Genomic DNA, 19,433 nt, shown 5'->3' on the forward strand with positions numbered 1-19,433 from the left:
ATCTGAAGATTTTTCATGTATCTCCTGTTACAGCTCTGTGTGCATACAGGGCAGGAGAGCATCCTGTAAAATGTCCTCATTCCTTTCCTTTGACTATTGTTTTTAGGTCAGGATTATCTGGGAAGGTACATTTTGTAGAAATGGTTTCTGTAGAAACTATTCTGTACCGAGGGTGCTGGATTTACACGTCCAAGTCCTAATGGTGTGGTTTAGTGGCCGTGAGCTCGGAGTCCAGAGGTGGGTAGATCCGGGTTCCCATCCTGTTTTGGCAGCAGTGTGACCTTGGCGAAGGGACCTGGAATGGTTTTGCCTCAGTTTCCTCTTCTGAAAAGTGGACGCAATCATGGTGCTTTCCTGGTAGTGTTGCTGTGTTAAGGGGTACCCTTAATCCTTGGGTACCCCAGTGCCTGGCACATGGCACTCCACCCGAGGGAATTACTGATGCTCCTTCTATGACCATGGCCCAAAAGAAGCTGGAAGTGCTAATGCCAAACAGTGTGCACTAGTAGGCCATTCGAATTCGGGTTTGGAGCGTGCTCATTTGGTGTTCTCTGCATTCATGTCTTCGCAGTTGGGGTGATGCACCCTCTCATAAGAATGGACCAATCTGTGGGTCCGTTCTCGTAAGAATAGATTAGGACAGTCCTATCTGGAGTCTTGCTCTGGTGCATCAGAGTATCATTTGCACCTGCTCAGGGATTGACTTTCAAAACTCTCAGCATTTTTGCTGAGAAATGGAAGCTGCTTAGCTGTGAACCCGGGGAGCCAGGGGCAGTATTTTTTACAGATTATGTTCCTTATGAAAAAAATCTTACAGCAGAGAGGATCCCATCAGAGTTGAAGTGCCCCACCAGCTGTAAGCCTGGGTGCGTATGGCAATCTCATGGGGGCAGTTTCAGTTCTACTTTTATTAGCTTATTTACTTACTTATTTGGTAGTGGTGGAGGGTGGCCAGCATAGCAGGAAGAGGTTGTATTTGGAAGAGTGGCCATTAGAAATATTCACTGCTGTTGCCATTTCTTTCTGATGTATTTATTGCCAGAGTACGGTTCGGGCAATAAAGTCCTGGCTATAGGGAAATTTCACTTTTGAGCAATACTGCTGTTAAGCTAATGCACATGAAGGCAAGACGTGTTAAAAGCGCTCTTTGTTACTTTGGAAGATTACCTGTAGAAATTATTTGATAGGCTGTTCAAGCCAACGTGAAATCTTTTAAAAGATGGGATGAGTACCTTTTCTAGGAACCTGTAATTCAGAAATGTTTCTGTGAATTTTCCCTAAAGTTATCTCTCCTCTCTTCTATTTCAAAAAACCTCCCATAAGCTTCTTGTTAAGCCTTAGGAGAGGAAATTCTTTACCCTCCAGAAAATGTCTCAGTGAAGGTCCTGGATGTCAAGTTGAGACTGGAGCAGCTTTGGTGGCAATACAGAGTAAAATGGCAAACAGCACGGACTTCGCTTATGTTCACGTTCTTTATCTTTTGACTTTCTGGTCATTCTTCAAGCCCTGAACTCCACTGAAGCCTCTGCTGACCTGCCCAATCACATCTTGTAGCTCCTTCCACTGTGCCCTCTCAGTATGGGTGCCTGTGCTTCTGCGTGGACCCTTCTTTCCCCTGCTCTCCAAATACTGTAGCAGCGGGCACTGTCCTCCAGGGAGCATCTCCTCCTTCAGGGTTAAGGACCCTCCTTCAGGGTCAAGGACCATTGGATCTGAAGATTCTTGGAGGTCATTTCTAGTTTTAACATTCTTGAGCCTCAGGGGGTCAGTGGCAAATAAATGCTCATCTTCTGAGGGAAATTGGTTTTTGTCACTAAAAAAATTAGTTGGTTTGAATATGTTGTATGTTTGCAATCTAAATTTGCTTGTGGGTCGGACAATTTTTGCTTTCCAAATTGACTCTCTGCCCTCTTCTGTTGTTGTCTTTACTTTGTTTATTTTCTACACGGTCATTTCCTGTTATCACACATGTATCTGTGTCTGGTCTTTCCAATGGGATAATAACTCCAAGCGGAGGACCCGGGGATATGTTTGATTGCTTTAAGCCTGTGACATCCCGGAGCATCAGCTCTGTGCTAGGAAGTGGACAGGAAGTGACACGAAAAAGACCCTTCCCTCCGAGGAGTTTAACAGCCAGTGGGGGAGTCAGATAGGCTAAGAGAAAAATGCATGTGTGGGTGCAAAGAGAACCTTCATTCTAATTCTTAATTACAAAGTTAAGAAATACAATAAATGCTTAAAAAAAAAAGAAAGAAAAGAAAAAGAAATACTTGCCAACTGTTTGAATAAAAATGTTCTGATTGAGAAGAAAAAACCCTTTTGGTGTTGCCCAGGAATCAAGCAGTATTCCAGATAATGGAAGGTCCCAGAATCTATTTGGGTGAATTCATTGAGAAGCCCCTTGAATATGTGATTCAGCTTTTAGGGCAATAGATAGTGATTCTGGGATGTAGCAAAAGTGAAGAGCAACAATTAAAACAACCTTCGTAATATGAAGTAGATGTACATTAATATGTACATAATATGTAGATGTAAGAAAGTACATAATATGTAGATGCAAGAAAGAAGGAAGGCATATTTGGGCAAAACAGGAGGGTTGAAGGCCAACGGTGGTTTCTAGACAGATCGCTGATGGAGGGGTGGGCCACAGGGGCTGGGAGGCCGAGTTGGTAAATGGAGAAATTCTTAAGGAGTACCGAATTTAAGAAATCCAAACCCATCAAGTCCCTTTGTTACCATCCAAAGGCTGGGGACTTGCCTAAATAAAAGAGAATGAAGGCAGGGTCTGAAGGTTAGGGCCACAGAAGCTTAGTTTTCCACGAAGAAACAAAGCTCTGCTAAACTCACAAGAGATTCCATAGATGCTGGGACATGGGCTTAGGGTCTTATGCCTTAAAACCCCTGGGGCCTAACCTTTCCAGAACAGAAGTCAGAGGAGGTCAGAGATCAGAGGAGTTAGCAGTTTTTCGGGAGAGAAAGCTCCTGAGAAAGGCTTGTGCCAAAATGGGGGGCCTGCTTCACTGCTTCATGGGGAACGGAATCCTTCATGGAGATGTGCTTTATTAAGCAAATTTGGACTCCGTCAAGGGCCCCTAGAGTTTCACGGCACTTTGACTGGAGAGATGGGAAAGCCTGGCCTGTAGGCATATCCTCTGGTTGTGTGCTCTGGCCGGCGCTTTCTCTCTCCTTCCTAACCCTGGGTTGGTCTGAGCAGCTGCTGCTTTTCTGACGGGTCCAGTGAGTTGGGAGAACTCAAAAGGCCTGGTGTGGCCAGTATCCTATGGGAGGCACATGGAGATCACCAGTAGGGGGCAGCCCAATGTCCTCCTTAATCTGCTGGCTGCTGTCCAGGGCTCTGGGGCAGGGAACAGAAGGCTTTCAGGCTGCTGGCCTTTTCCGTGGTCCAGGGAACCAGGAACTTGAGCCCGGGTGTATTTGACCACCTGATAACCCCGAAGTCCCCAGGTCCAGCTTCCCTGTAGTCACTTCACTTGTATGGCTTTCTCTGTCTGTTTTTCCTTTCCTTCCTTCCTCCCTCCCTTCCTTCTTTCTGTTTTCTTCATCAATATATATAGAAATATATTTCAAAAATGTATAATGACATAAAAATACTTTGTAACAGATATCCTTGACTGTGAGCATTAGGTGGTGGTGTTTTCTGTGTATTTTTTAAAGTTTACATAAATTGTTATATATTATATGCACATATCCGTGTGCAATTTTGCTAATTTTGCCTTCTCACTTAGTGTGAATATCTCTTTCTACTCACGAAGATCTGGTCCAATCCAACTTTAAACCTTATTTTTTTGTTTGTTTCTTTTTAAAAAATTTTAAAAAGTTTTGGGGTGTCTGGGTGGCTCGGTAGTGAAGCATCTGGCACTTGATTTTGGCTCAGGTAACGATCTCCGGTTCCATGAGTTTGGGCCCTGAATTGGGCTCTGTGCTGACAGTGCAGAGCCTGCTTGGGATTCTTTCTCTCTCCCTCCTTCTCTGCCCTTCCCCTGCTTGTGCACATACACACTCTCTCAAAATAAATAAATAAATAAACTTAAATTAAAAAAAATTTAATTCCAGTGTAGTTAACATACCATGTAATATTAATTTCGGGTGTACAATATAGTGATTCAAAACTTCATACGTCACCCGGTGCACATCGCAGCAAGTGCACTCCTTAATCCCCATCACCTGTTTTCCCCATGCCCCACCCACTTCCCCTCTGGTTGTTTTCTGTTTCTTAATTGATGGACACTTGGCTTGTTTCTGATTTTGAGTTCTGACTGTATTACAGCAAATATTCTTGCAGATGTCTCTGTGTGTGGCTGTGTGCAAATTTCTTCCAGGTATATACCTGGAAATAGGATTACTGGGTTGTAAAGTGGGCTGATGTATCATCTTCCAGAATAAATTGCTCTTCAGGGCGGTTGTACCAATTCACACTCCCTCCGACAGTGTAAGAAAAATCCCCCACATCCTTAGAAATGCTTTATGTCGTCACCCTTGAAACACGTCCATTTAGTGGGAGAGGAGTGCTATGTCCTTGTTTTGATTTGAGTTCCTTGTGGGGTGAGCAGTTTGTCATCTGTTTCTTGGCCACTGAGGCTTCCCCTCTGTGAATTGTCTGATACTACCTGGGCTGGTTCCCATTCTAACCCTGAGATTCCTCACGGGGAGGAAGCTGAGGAGAGTTTCTTGAGGGCTAGAGTCGATGAGCAGTGTATAGCCAGCAGCTGTGGTGCGGGCATCTCGGCAGATGATGTCTTACAAAGGGTAGCTGTTGGCATCTGGTGGGCACTTAACCACCTTTTAATACAGCTCATCTGTTGGTTTTTCCATTCTGACCGGGAGAAATATTCCAGATTTATCCAAGGCATTCCTGCCTCCTACAGTGGAAGAGTATTCTCTAATGTTCTCTAATGACCATTTTTTTTTTTTTAATAATTTCACATGGCACTTTTGATGATTTTCCGCAAAATCTCCTGTCTGGTCTTAGATCTAAGAACTGTTATGCTTTGCTTAATGTCTGGCATATTTTTATCTCACAAACACTGAATTTACCACTGATGAAATTTATTTCCTTTTCTTTCTTTTCTTGAGTGTCAGAGACTGGAAAGCTTAGACTCACTTTTCTAACAAGCCCTTTTCTAACAAGCATATGCATTTTGAACCTAATCCCTACCTCTGTTGATATCTCCGCCCTTGGGTTTTTTTTTTTCCATCTATGCCTTCCATTCTAATTTATACTAGCCCGTTGTATTTTACTGAATACAACCAGGGAGTTTATCCATTAAAAATCTGATGAAAAATGAAATTGAAAACCACAAAGGCCATCAATAACTTAAAGAAAAGTTAAAGATAAATGCTTTGTGCCACAGATGTTGACTAAATACCTATTGCATGTTAGGCCCCTGTCATCAGCATGAAGGATACAGTGATGGTGATCCCTCCAAGGGATGAAAAACTCGTAGATGATTTCAGAACAGTGACAGCACCATGCTAGCTCAGCTGTAAGACAGGAATAAGGTTCTCTGGAAGTCCTGGCTGTGACTGCAAAGGAAACCTGGCCCATGTTATCTGCCCTTTTTGCTGCCAGTTGCATGAAGGAAGCATTAATATTTAGGGGTCTCTGGAATAAAGTTCTTGCTGGGAGATAATTTAGAAGAAGGGGGGGTCACTGTGGTCTCTATTGAAAATGTTAGTTGAATAACTTAAATAATCAAAATTGTGATGATTTTGAAACATTTCATAAAAAATCTTGATGTTGAAAATTCTTTGAGCGTTAGGTTGGAGTCTGAGAAGTGTTTCCTCCTAGTGTAGTAGAACAAGAAAAGGGAATGAATTTTTCCTGCACACCTATTAAGTGCCAGGCCCTGGATATCAGGGAAAGCCAAGATCCTTGAGCAGAATATGGCTTTCTATCTTGGAGGTTGCTTTTTTATGAAACAGGGGACAATGTTAATGTGGGTCCTTTGAAAATTATTTTTCTTCGGTCCTTTTCTGTTCTCTCAGAGCATTTCTTTATTTTACTTTATTTCTGAAATTTATTTTCCAAAAATGGGCACCCCAACTCTTACCATATATCTTGATGTCCACTTTTCATTCTTTGGACTGTGTAGAAGCAACTGATAGATGCTGTATCTTCTCCTGCATCGGTTACTATGTTTTTCATTTTACCTCGTGTTAGTAAGAGCAGGGCTGCATATTTGTTTTCAGTGTCTTAATTGGAATATGTGACATGTCTTAACTTTTTTTGAAAAAGAAAGGGGGAAGATCTATCCTGATACCGCTTCCTATAGTGCCTTTGGAACTCCAGCTCCAAATAGTGTTGCCCATCTATCCTTCTGTCCATCCATCCATATATCCATTCACCCATCTATCTACCCTTGACCCTTTGAACACCTACCATGTGCAAGGTACTTTGTTATATGCTGTGGTGCATATTAAGAATTATAGAACAGGATCCAGCTGTCTTCAAAAAGGTTGTGACCTAAGAAAATATTCAGATAATTGTAGCACAAGGAAATTCTATGGTAGAGCAAGGAAATTCTATGGTGGTAGTTTTAATAGCTTTGTGTTTGTATTATAAGGGATTTTATTGGTTGCAAGTGACAGAAATTCAGATCAAACTAATGTTAGTGACATCTAACTTCACAGATGTCTGGATCCAAGGCTCACGTGGCATTTTTCAGGCTCCTCTCTCTTATTATATCTCAGAGCTCTTTTTTAAAAAAATGTTTATTTATTTATTTTGAGGGAGAGTACAAGCGAGTGAGTCAGGGAGGGGCAGAGAGAGAGAGGGGGAGAGAGAGAGAGAGTCCCAAGAGGCTCCACGCTCAGCATGGAGCCCGATGCAAGGGCTTGATCTCATCATGATCCTGAGATCATGACCTGAGCCGAAATCAAGACTTGGTTGCTTAATCTACTGAGCCACCCAGATGCCCCTCATAGCTCTTTTGTCCTTCTGTATGCTGACTTCATTGTTAGACAGTCTCTTTCCTTGTGGCAGAAAAATTTCTCATGGAGGCCCTGGGCCAGTATAATCTTTCAACTATGATCCCAGAGAAAGAGTCTCTCTCTGTCCCAGCATTCATTTTTCAGTTCTAAGGAAAATTCTCATTGGTCTGCTTGAGGTCACACGCACATGTCGAAGCAATCATCATGGCCAAGGGGATAGAATTCTCTGTCCTGCCAGTCACCAGTTCACTCTTGCATTTGAGGGTCTGGCGGGTGAGGAAGAGGAGGGTTCCTACAGAGAGTGCCCTAGGGCCATGTGGTGGGGCTTTATGAAATGTGGTTCCCAGAAGGAGAAATTGGTATTGCTACTGACAGATAGACAAAGGGGATCCTAGGCCAGGAAAAGAGAGAGTGGGGAGAAAGGAAGGGAGCAGAGGAGGAAGGAGAACGGGGAGGAGAATCTGCTTCAGTGTTTTAGGAAGTAAAAAGGAGTGACTGGTTCTCTTGGCATGTGGGGAAAGATGTGATTTGTCTTGCGTGTGATGATGCCAGCATCCCTGTGGCTGTCACCATAAGGACGAAACACTTTTCAGAGGCAGCAGATACATGTCCAAATTATTTTCATCTCTCGACACAGGGGGTACCTTGAAAGGGGAGGCAGATTGGACTTGTGAGTTCAAAGAGTGATACAAGATTAAGAAAAAAATGAAACTTGGTGAATCTGTCATTGACCTTGAAACCTGATCAATCATGGTTTCTTAGCCACAGTTTTTCTCCCTTTGTTGTATTTTAAGAAAAAGGGTGGGGCTGCGGTGGGTGGAGAGGGGTCGCCACCTTGGTGAGGCGGGATGAGGTTACCCATTCTTTCGTGTACTGTCTTCTGGGTGACTGGTTTTCACTCTCTGCTCTTTTTGCAGTTACATTGCCAATCAGAAAAGGTTGGAAATCATCAACGAAGATGATGTTGAAGCTTACGCAGGACTGAAAAATCTGTGAGTACTCAGGACTTGCATACCTTATGCTTGCATACCTATACCTTTTCTTATGCTGTGTTACAGTCAGGCGCGCCTTCACCCATTCGTTCTAACGTACGTGTAACTGTGTGTTTTCTTAGGACAATTGTGGATTCTGGATTAAAATTTGTGGCTCATAAAGCGTTTCTGAAAAACAGCAACTTACAGCACATGTAAGTAAAGGTTGATGCTTTTGCTTCCCAGGACCCAATGTATTCAATATTTTTCCCCTCTGTTTTCTTCTTTTGCAACTATAAACTTCCTTTCTTAAAAGTTAGTATAGGTGTGACAGTAGCTTAGAAATGTTAGCTTTGATTTTTGAATAGCTTTAGAAGGGTACTTAGAACAGCCTGTGTATTCCCTTTCATGGATTTCTGGGCCATTTCCATCTTAGATGGAGCAGTAGGCCAACAGCAGAGTCTGATGTGAAAACTATGTCCTGGTACAGGGTCCTTGATTCTTTTCCTGGGAATCATTACGTGTTCCCTGGAAGACATCAAACTAATGGAATTGAAAGAAACTGACGGCCTCGGCCTTTTTAGGGAACTAAAAATTGCCAGTGCCCCCACTCCCACCCCCACCCCCCGGAGATCCTCTTTTGAAAGTTCATTTTCTCAAAGCTATCTGTTGTGATTGGTAAAAGCGGAGAAAAATCAATCATGGGACATGCCAAAGGTTCAGATAATTGCAAAACAGCACGTGCCTCACTGAAGTCACGTTGATGCTTTGTCAACCGAGGTCAGACGGAAATAGGGACAATGGAAGCTCTCAGGTTGTCCGCTGCTAAGTCCTGTTAGAGGGTGGCATGCGGTCCATAAGGGATGGCCTTCCTGAGAAGTTTCTTCACTATTTTTCTTTTTTTTAAGTTTATTTATTTATTTTGAGAGAGAGAGAGAGTGAGAGTGAATGAGCGGAGAAGGGGTGGGGGGGCGGGGGAGAGAGAGAATCCCAAGCAGGGACATGGGGCTCGATCTCACAAACCACGAGATCATGATCTGAGCCGAAGTAAGAGCCAGACGCTTAACTGACTAAGCCACGCAGGCGCCTGGAGAGGTTTCTTCATTCAGCAGAGGATTACCTCCCCCTCAGCTCAGGTTGGTGTTCCCTGTGCCTTGAGTGTTAAGGGGTGTGTCTGCTGGAGGAATTCGTTGGCCGGCATTCTTTGGTCTTTTTGTGCTTTGCAAATTCTCTGCGACCGTGCTTTTGTGTCTCATCATCTACAGCTTACCTATGGAACTCTCTCCCATGATATCGCGCTTGGTTTTTCTGACAATCGGTAGGGAAGATCTCTTTGGTTCCTGTTCATGGACATAAAATCACACTGAGGAAGTTCTAGGATTTTCTCCAGCCCACAGGATGGAAAGTGACAGAATTGTGACTCCAGGGCTCACCCTGACCGTGCTCCTACAACAAGAGCACAGGAAATAAAATTTCTACCATCCGTGTAATTAGAGAATCAGCCTTCTTAGGATATTTTTCCTTTTTCTTTCCTTGAAGAGAACAGTTCCCCAACTGATTTCCATACCAGTTACAAAAGAAATCATTCTTTAGCAGCAGATTGCCTGGACACTCCCCGGAGATTTGTGGGTTTTATGAAAAACATGAATTTCGTAAAGCCAGTATCATGACTTCATATTTTATAGGTGGCGTTAATGATGAAGTCGATTTGAAAATAAAGTCTGTAGAACTAAGATATACAACATTCAGCAAAAATGTGGTACAACTCCAAGGAACTTGATTAACACATTTCACTTAAATGCCTTTTTGGCATCATCTCTGTGGTTGGGTTGCCTGCACAAATCTGATGTCTGCATGGGTCTTGAGAGCAAAAACGAGAGAACTTGGACAGAAACAAAAGTCACAATGCTCTAAAGCCGTCACTTAAATGTAATTAATGACTTCAGGGGCTTAAGTTCTGGTATTTACAGCTGACACTACACCTGGATTACTCTCTCAGCCACATTTTATTTTCACCCCGTCACTTCCCCTATCGATGTGATTTGGGCATTGGGCTATGGTTAATTGTGGTTTCAGTAATAAACTTATTTATCGATGAGGGGATTTAATCGCAAGAGGGCTTACTCTACCTCTCCTACTTTCTCTGCTTGCCTGTTGCATGCCATTTTTATGAAAACCAAAGCCACTTGATGTATGTTTTCAGGGTGATTATACGGTAGAATAATTTGAATGGCATTCTATGTGCTGCAGACCGCTTCTCTAAAACCAGCTATCTGTCCCTGTTTCCCAAAGACGTGTCCTTTGAGAGCAGAAAACCACAGAGATGGACATATCTTATATAGTATCTTTAAAAGGCAGTAGCCAGGAAGCCAAGTCACTGGTGAAGCTGCAAAAACTCCCTTGCCATTTGTCGGCACGGTCAGGTATTAAGAGAGAATGAAGTTAGACAACATTCAGACATTCGGTGATGCCGGGAAGCTTCGTATACAGTGTTCATGGATGAGAGAGGCTCCTCCTCACCCAAATATTAAATTCACTGGTTGGCTTTGAGAATGGCAGGGAGGGAGGAGGAAGCAAATGAGGTGTCTGCCTTTGCAGACCTTAGTCCCAACCTGTCCTTATGACTTAGAACTCAGGCACTGCCTTGTTTTATCTGATTTTCTGCGATTTCTCTGAATATCACCTTGGGTACCAGGGAGCTGAGAACGAAACGCATTTCTCTTTACTCCAGGGATATACCGATTATCTCTGAGTCTCCCCAACAACATAAAAATGTGCACAAGAGCAATCTATTTGACTTTGGGTTTTAGGGGGGTTCAGATTGGATTCTGTCTCACCACCCCTCCCTCTGCCCTGGGCATATGCAGCATCATGTGGTGACTGTCTGCAGCCTCTATGACTGGTCACTGAGTTTATTTCTTGGTGCCTTTAATTCCTCCCCGGCCTCTGAGAACCCAGGGGTTGTGAGAAAAGACAGCCTGTGTATTTTCCAGGGACTTTGCCGAGGTGCTAATTAGCTCCTTCGCCATGTTCTGTCATCAAACAGTAAGAGGATTGTTGATTTTTTTCCCTCCCCTCCTCCTCTTTTTTGGCTTTTGCCTCAATAATAAGTATGGTTCATAAAACTCATCTTGTTCTTTGGCGTATGACCCCACTATGGGCTGTGCTGCTGGCAGCCCGACAGGGCCAGCTGCTCCCGGTGCTGTCTTTGTAGCTGACCGAGACCTTGACCATAGTGTCCTCTTTCTCTGCTCCCCCCTTTCCTGGTTCTTCTTTTTTTTTTTTTTTTTTAATTTTGTTAATGTTTATTTATTTTTGAGACAGAGAGAGACAGAGCATGAACGGGGGAGGGTCAGAGAGAGAGGGAGACACAGAATCTGAAACAGGCTCCAGGCTCTGAGCTGTCAGCACAGAGCCCGATGCGGGGCTTGAACTCAACGGACCGCAAGATCATGACCCGAGCTGAAGTCGGATGCTTAACTGACTGAGCCACCCAGGCGCCCCTCTCCTGGTTCTTCTTGGGAAGAAGAGTCGTGGATGTGTTTGTTTGCTTGCTTGTTTTTTGTTTGCTTTTGTTCTTGCTGTTTTGTTTGTTTTTCCTTCAGAGGGTAGGGATTTCTGAAGATGGAAACGTTTGTGTCTCAAAGACTGGAGAGAACACAGACAGACTGACTTCTCAGTGTATGATACTCCAGGGAAACTCATTCTTAATTCACGTTCCAAAAGAAAAGAGAAAAAGATGTATGTGGGCACATTTTACAACTTCCCGGTGAATTATTTTTTTCATGTGGGTGAGCACTTTACACGCAGTATAAAGACAGAAGAAGTAAGCATAGGAAGAAGAGGGAACCCTGTGTAGGTAGGGGTTTGGATGAGTGGAAATCTCAATATAGAACAAAGTCGGGAGAGGACACACGCATTCTTGAAACAGGAGACCCTGAAGCGGTGTTTTCTGTATTCCTTCAATTGACCAGAGTTGGCTCATACATTAGCTCCTGGGTTAGAACCCCTCTGTGAAGGTGGCTGGTCAGACATAGCAGGATGTCTGGTCAACTGATGATTTTGTTGGGCTGACACAATAGTCTAGCCTCAGGTAAAGGGTCGGGACAACTGTCACCTTCAGGTCCCTTGTTCTTACCTCTCAGCCCAGCGATTCCTTTCCTGAGCAGGAAACAGATACTGAAAGTCTCGTTGTAATTTGTTGGGGGCTTGGCTGTTTTTGCAAAAGTTGATGTTTATTTTACATTCCTGTTAGTTATTAGGCACATGTCTGGAGACCCAAGCATTAGACACTTTTTAAATAAATTCAACCAGTAAACAAATCCACAGAGCGAGTCAGTTGCTGGGATTATGGCTCTGAATTTCCCAACTCAGGGCCTCGTGGCACTGATCGCTGGAAACGGAAACTCCTGCCATTGAGTGAAATTACATATTTGGAATACGTCAGTAAATTCATTAGTATTTATGACTTGGTTTCATGGACTTTTCATTGTCTGGTTGGTCCAAATCTTAAAATGATGTGTCGCTAGAATAGTGTCAGATGAAATCTAACATATTCCTTGTTATGTGATTTTTTTTGTTACTGTCCTTATCTTGGAATTATCAGGTTTTTTAGAAATCACGTATAAACAATCAGCAGAGTTAATCAATCGATCAGAGTTTATCAGTGTGTATTCTTTCCTATAAGGATGTGTTAGATTCAGTTAAATATTTATGTGTCTTGTAATTTCAAAATACTCATGATGCTGTTTAATTTTAAAGTATCTTTTCCCCTAGTGAGTTTCATGGTTTTAAATCAAATTAAGTTTATTCCTCCTATTAATTGTTTAAGAGGTCAGAGATCTCTAGGAAGTGTATAACTTGGCTCTGAATCAGCATATGAAAAATAAACTTTTTGTTAAGAAAGAGATTAAAAAGACACATTGGAAAGTATTCCCATCCTTCTCCTCCCCTTATGAACAAGAATTATAGGAGAGGCAGGAAAATTTAAATTGTCATTCCAGATGGAAGAAAGAGATTATAGTTGAACCATGGTCAAATGAACCATGGTTAAATGAAATTATATCTTGAAAAACAGTTTTCTACTTGCATATTTTATTCTTGAGAGGTAACGTTTCAAATTCACATTTAATGTTTTTGGTTTCTTTCAGCAATTTTACCCGAAATAAACTGACCAGCTTGTCTAGGAAGCATTTTCGTCACCTTGATTTGTCTGAACTGTAAGTAATGATTATTGTGTGTCATTCGGTAACAGTTTCAGGGGAGAGAGTAATTAAGTATTTTTTTTTTTAATGAGTGATGCTGCGGATGCATTTTTATATCAAAATTCTTGAGAAAACGATTTCTCAGGTTTTGGCCACTTGTGTTTTTATTCCCTCATAAAAAACATGATTCAGTAACAAATTAACACAGCAATCTCAATAGTAAGGTATCATTTATGATGAGTTTAAATGTTTTTACATAAAGATTTGTTTCCTAAAGGAGGGAAAACAGAAAAAGATGAGAGTGGGCGGGCGGGGGATGCTTTGTGTCATAATGGCGACATGTTTGGTCCTTGTTATGTCCAGGACCTAATGGAAAGCAAACCCATTCAAGGGGGAAATAGCCATGGGCACAACATTCTCCAGCTTTTATCCGCAACCACAGTGCCCGCTGGTGTTTAGTGAACGTTGGTGGAGAGGTCGTCCTTTGCCCTCCCTGCCCATCCTTGTGACATTGCCTTCTAGGTCTGCTACTGCACTCAGTATATACCCTTATTCTCTAATTTCCTTGGCTGTAAAATGATAGGAAAAAGATTGTAATGTGTTGATGTCTACTGGCCGGCATTTCCAGGTGTGATCAATTCTCGTGTTATCACCATGAAACACATATAAACTGTTGACATTCCTATGGGGAGGTTGCCTAGAACACCCCAAAGCAGAGGCTCTGTGTGTCAGAGGTGGGGTTGCCGGATGGACGAGGCCTTTGAATCCCAGGCAGTCGCTTTGGTTCAAACTGTATATATTGCCTGGGTTGTAGGATCCGCCCCTATTCACAAGGAAAACGTGCAGAGAGAAGATGCCATTAGTGCAGAGACAAATCAGTGGGTTATAAGGAGGGTTGCCTGGTGCCCCGTGTCAACGATGGGCAGTCATTGGAATACACTGAGTTTGCGGAGTTGAAGTGGTAAGCTTTCTCACATAGGAATAGGCACATACAATTTAAGGAAGATGTGAAATGGAATGAGATGCTCAGTGTGAACATTTTGAGCATCACTGCAGGAAATTTCCTCAACGGGTCAAAAATCAGAGCACTGATTTCAAATTCACACATTTCTGTTTTCTCCCTGCAGCATATTTAATCGGTTCTCGAAACACATGTTAATTGTGGGCCTGGTTGCATATTGGACTGGGATGTAGGGAGAAGTTTCTGTGTTCCAGGATTCTGCTCTCTAGTGGGAGACATGGAAGCCTAAGCGAATGAGTGTAATGTGCTCTGACAGTCTCTGGAAGAGGGGTTTGCATGGGGACTGAAGAATTGAACCCCAGCTGTCTGCCAGCGTTGTGTGGTCATTGATCGTTGCGATAGTTACAACTGAAGATCCTTCACTTCTTTAGTGGATTTAGTTGTACCTTCTTTTTTTGAAAGATTCTTTAGTTTTTCACGTACTTCGAGCGCCAGGAAGCCTCTTGGATTAGTTGAAGTTTAAGCATTGTGGATGTCTTCCCATTGTAGTCTGTCTCCAGTAGCATCAAATCGTATTGTGGTGATGGAAGGATACTTGGAGGCGATCAAGCGGACACAAATTAATTGAGTCTGCCATGACCACATTTTCCCCAAAGAAACTCCTGGAAGAGTCTCTAGGGATCCCGGAGATTCTTAGAACCCAACCAGAAAACCACAGGAGTAAATGATGTTGCAAAGCCTAGGTCCTGTCCTCAAGGAAATCTTAAGTATTGTGGCTAATGCCAGGCAGAGCCTATGTAACGATTGTAAATGGCCTCATTTAAAGGCTCATTACCATAAATGGAATTCATCTTAAATAGGCCACTGAGTATTATAAATAAACATTTAAAGATTTTTTTCTTGTGGTTTTTATTTTCCTCTTGACTACTTCCTCTGTTACCCTTCGTAGGCCACGGGAGTCCAGGCAGCTCGGCTGAGTGGCGGTTTTCTCTATGCAGACCGTCCCACAGCGGGCTGAGTGGCTCAGTCTGAAGCTCACTTGCCCTTGCTCTCAGAAACCCTGAACTTGGTGTGTGTGCGCATGCGTGAGTGTGCATGCGTGAATGTGTGTGCGTGTGTGTGTGTGTGTGTTTGCGTATGTGTAGGAGGTTTAAGAGTCCCTTCCAGGCTCTTGGTCACATTTACTCCAACTTCTTGGCATCCGTTCGGCTGACCTGTGGTTGCATCGTGCAGAAAGCTGGGGGCGCCACCCTCCCGACTCTAACATTTTAATCTTAGCTTTGTATTTACAGTCTCATTTTAAAGTAAGATGAAATTGCTGTGCTCCCCACTGTAGTTTGAGCTCATTAAATAATAACACTCGAATCTGTAGCCAGGTCAGAAATAAGTGTGTTAGCATTCCTGACAACTGTTAACTATTGGCATCTTGACTTAAGATCTCGCTTACTATATAATAGCTGTGATAAATTTGTTATGGCATCTTATTTTTCCCCATCCTATGAGACATCCATTCCTATCCTACATTATAGCTCTTTCTGTCCCTGTCTTGTTTCCCTATTACTCTGAAAGGTTTTGCGTTACTTTGCATCCTTTAGAGTCCACGGGGGTGTTTGCACCTAGCAGAAGACCAGTAAGTATTAGCTAAATGAATGAATAAGTGTTGTGAAACTGCGCAGGTGGGTATGACTTCCAAAGATTGTGGGTCAGAAAGAATTCATAATGTTGTAGTGCTTCATAAACACTAGGGTAGTTAAAACGAGAAAAGAGAAGCCTGATCTGGTTTCATTTTTGTTCTGTGTAGGATCCTGGTGGGCAATCCATTTACATGCTCCTGTGACATTATGTGGATCAAGACTCTTCAGGAGACTAAATCCAGCCCAGAAACTCAGGATTTGTACTGCCTAAATGAAAGCAGCAAGAATATTCCCCTGGCAAACCTGCAGATACCCAATTGTGGTAATTTACTTTCGAATCAATGAATTCTACTTGCTATTAATTATTCTAATTGCCTTGGTGTGGTAGAGAGTCTGGGAGGATTATCACTACCCAGATTTTATATAGTATGCTGTTGAGGTCTCTGGTGAGCTGGGCAACATTTGTATGCAGTGTGGAGAAATCAGCTGGGAACAACTTTGCTGAATATTCTTTGCAAGTAGAATATTAATTCGGAGTGGATGGCTTTAAAGTGCATGGAGAAAAAGTACACTGTTGATTCCTTTGTTTCTTTGTTCGTTTGTCTGTTCACGCATCCATCCATCCATCCATCCATCCATCCATCCATCCATCCAAAAACTATCTGCTAAGAGTGTAATACTTGATTGGCTACATATTTACTTACCCAGGCTGTGGAGAGGGAAAGATCTCGTGGTGATAAAGTGTCCTCCCAGTACAAGAAAATGCAGATCAATCCAGCACATTCCCTTACACTTGTCTTGCTGCCAGATGTCTGTGTCTCTTGATGGGGCACCACGAATCTGCCCTTATACCTGCTTTTCCCATGTTTGGGTTTCCAGGCTCCTCCTTCATCTTGCCCCCACTCCTCCTCAGCATTTACAACTCCAGAATTTAAGGGGGCACCTTATGACAAAGTCCCATCTCTCTGTGAGTGCCAGTGTGTTTGCAAGGAAGGAAAACCCAAATGTTCTGGTTAGGATTTTCCTGCTAAGGACTTCTGTGATGTACCTCCTCGAATACTCACATATGCATAGTCCAGCCAGTTAGTTAGCTCACAGTTATATTTGATCTTCTGGCCGAGTGGCTGGTGACAGAGCAGAAAGCCACGTAGCACCTGATTCCTGTCTGTCAGGAATCTGTATATGAACCACGAACATTCGATTCTTTGTTTTCAGAAGACCGTGCTGTTTGGGGTCAATTTTTCTTGAAGGAAAATATAGCTGTTGTTCATTTTTAAAGAGAATGTAATAAAAGGAAAGAGAAGTATTTGTTTCTTACCCTGAAGGGGCTTACAAGACAGCAGTTACTCTTCCCATAGATTCTTCTCTCCCAGAGCCCTTGGGCTTTATCATAGGGGAACCAGGCTTTGTTCTCTTGACAGCTTCCCTGAGCTTTCTTTGCTAGCCAACACTTAAACAAACCCAACTTTTAATATATATCTCCTCCCGATTGAGAAGAGGGCAGCTGTGCTCTGTTCTGGTATAAATTTGCACCGCTGAGAGAAGTCGCCTGGAGGGACAAGAAATTCAGTGTTGAGTCACCTGGCCTCTTGGCTGGCTCCCAAGTCCACATGGCTGTTGTGACCACATTGGTTCAGCAACCACTGAGAGGAAGAAAGAAAGCGCATCTAAGTCATGCTCTTAGTTCGCAAATGGCCTCTTAATAGACGTCTGCTTTGCCCTTGCCTGAAGCCAGTTCTTCGGGTTTTTTTTTTTAATAATTTTAATTTTTGGCCAACTTGTCTTGACAGCTTTTGGTAATGCGCTGAATCTATAGGGTTATTGATAGACTATTACGATTGGGGGAGGGTAAGGGTAAGAGGGAACTGGTCCTCATTTTTCCTGGTCAGTTTGTCAGTTTTCAGTAAGTTTTATTTGTTTCCTACAAATTAGTCAACTGTGTGTCTTAGGAGCTTTTGAATTCACTGTCATGATTTGGGAGGCATATGTTTGATGGCTCCATTAGGACCATTGCGTTCATGGTAACATTCACAATTAATTTCAGTGTCAACGATGCTAAAGCTACCTTGTAAAATCAGTTCTCTACCACTTTTGTATTCTTAAATTGGTTTGTTGTTTGTTAATTTTTCTTTCTGTCCAAACTTTTTTTTTACTTATTAATAATTGCACAAATAAGGTCGATACATTTTGTTGTAAAAATAACCTGCATTACACATAAAGCTTGTGTTTTTCTTGTTTTCAGGTTAGTGGTTAGAGATCTGTAATACTCTTTTGAATCATTGCACAGTATTCATGGTGGCATATACCTCAATTACATTAAAATTTCCATATTGTTGGGCATTTAGCTTATTTCTCATTTTTCGTCACTCCAGAAATGTTTCAACAAGTATCTTTACTCTTTGCTCTTTGTACTGTGTACAGATGAAAAGGTTTTTCTGGGATCCAGAACAGGAAGCAGAAGTTTTGGCTTCGATGGTTTGCGCATTAAAAAGCAGTTGTACCAAATTATAGCCACTCCAGCAAGGCATGCCTTGATATTAGCAAACTTTTTACTTTTTTGCTTGTCTAAAAACTGGTAGGTCATTGCTTTCTGGTTTGCATTTTCCTGATGACTATTGAGTTTCTTCTGTGTTTATGGGACATTGTGTCTATTCCTTGATGAATCATCTACTTACATCCTTTGCTTATTTTTCTACAGTGTTTTCCTTTTCTTCCATTGATAGTGTTTTTTATTTTATTTTTTCTTAATTTGTTTGAAAGCTATACCTTATGTTTTTGTTTTTTTGTAAATATATAATGCCCCAATATTCACTGCCCCTATCAAAACGTATTTTTTCTTGTAAGCATCTAGAGATAACACCCAACAAGACAGGAAAAGATACCTTTATTTCTCTTTACTTTCTCGTCCCATCTCTCAGATTGTTGTCAAATAGGATTTTATTTTTAGATTGTTACTTGACTTTTATGAAGATTTACTGTTTCTTTGCATGCCATTAAACTCTTGAACCCTACTACCTTTTGGAGCAGCTTTTCTTTTTGCTGGCGTGTAGCCTTTAATATTTCATTCAGAAAAATTAAAAAAAAAATCTTGAAGTCCTTGCCTGGTGGAAACTCAAGACTGTATATTTTCTTCTCAATGGAATCGGCTAAGTATAAAATTCTAGATTCAAACAAATTCCTTTTAGAACTTTGCAGATGTGGTACCATGTTCTCTTTGTATTCAATGTTGCAGGTAAGAAGCTTGAGGCCAGTCTTATGCTTACTTCTCGACAGGTCACCTATGCTTTTCTTTTCCTTCCAGAAGCTTTGAGGATTTTCTCCTTTTCCATGTTATTCTGAAATTTTCACCATCATGTAACTAGGTGTGTGTTTTTATTCTAAAAAAGATTTTGTAAAGTGCTGTTTGATACGCAGCATACTCTTTCAGTGTGAGGGTTTATGTCTGAAGTTCTGGAAGGATTTTCTAATTTATGTAGATGGACGTTTACACTTCCGGCTCCACCCTCCATACCTCTCAGCCTTCAGTAGTGTTTCCCATCTGTTTGTCCTTTTGCGTGACATGATGGGAAAATTGGTTTACTCATGCTTTGTCCTTCAGCTGTTTCTCCGGATACTGAGTTTCTCCCTTCCAACAATTAATTTTGAATTTCCACAGTCTCTAGTGATTGAGTTTTTCTATGACTGAAACACCCTTTTCCGTGTTGGGGTTCAC

The 19,433-nt window shown here is 42.1% G+C and overlaps 1 protein-coding gene across 5 annotated transcripts in view; it reads left to right on the forward strand.

Moving 5' to 3' along the window:
* The window catches only part of NTRK2 (neurotrophic receptor tyrosine kinase 2), a 335,421-nt gene that overhangs the window by 20,817 nt on the left and 295,171 nt on the right, over positions 1-19,433 (forward strand). For all 5 annotated transcript variants that reach the window (XM_060609946.3, XM_060609944.3, XM_060609948.3 and 2 more), the window contains 4 exons: positions 7,869-7,943; positions 8,066-8,137; positions 13,073-13,141; positions 15,889-16,043. In XM_060609946.3, coding sequence (XP_060465929.1) covers positions 7,869-7,943; positions 8,066-8,137; positions 13,073-13,141; positions 15,889-16,043 — 371 coding nt within the window. The remainder of the gene's footprint in view (positions 1-7,868; positions 7,944-8,065; positions 8,138-13,072; positions 13,142-15,888; positions 16,044-19,433) is intronic.

This window comes from Panthera onca, chromosome D4 (assembly GCF_046562875.1).
Source record: "Panthera onca isolate mPanOnc1 chromosome D4, mPanOnc1 haplotype 2, whole genome shotgun sequence".
Classification (NCBI taxonomy): Eukaryota; Metazoa; Chordata; class Mammalia; order Carnivora; family Felidae; genus Panthera; species Panthera onca.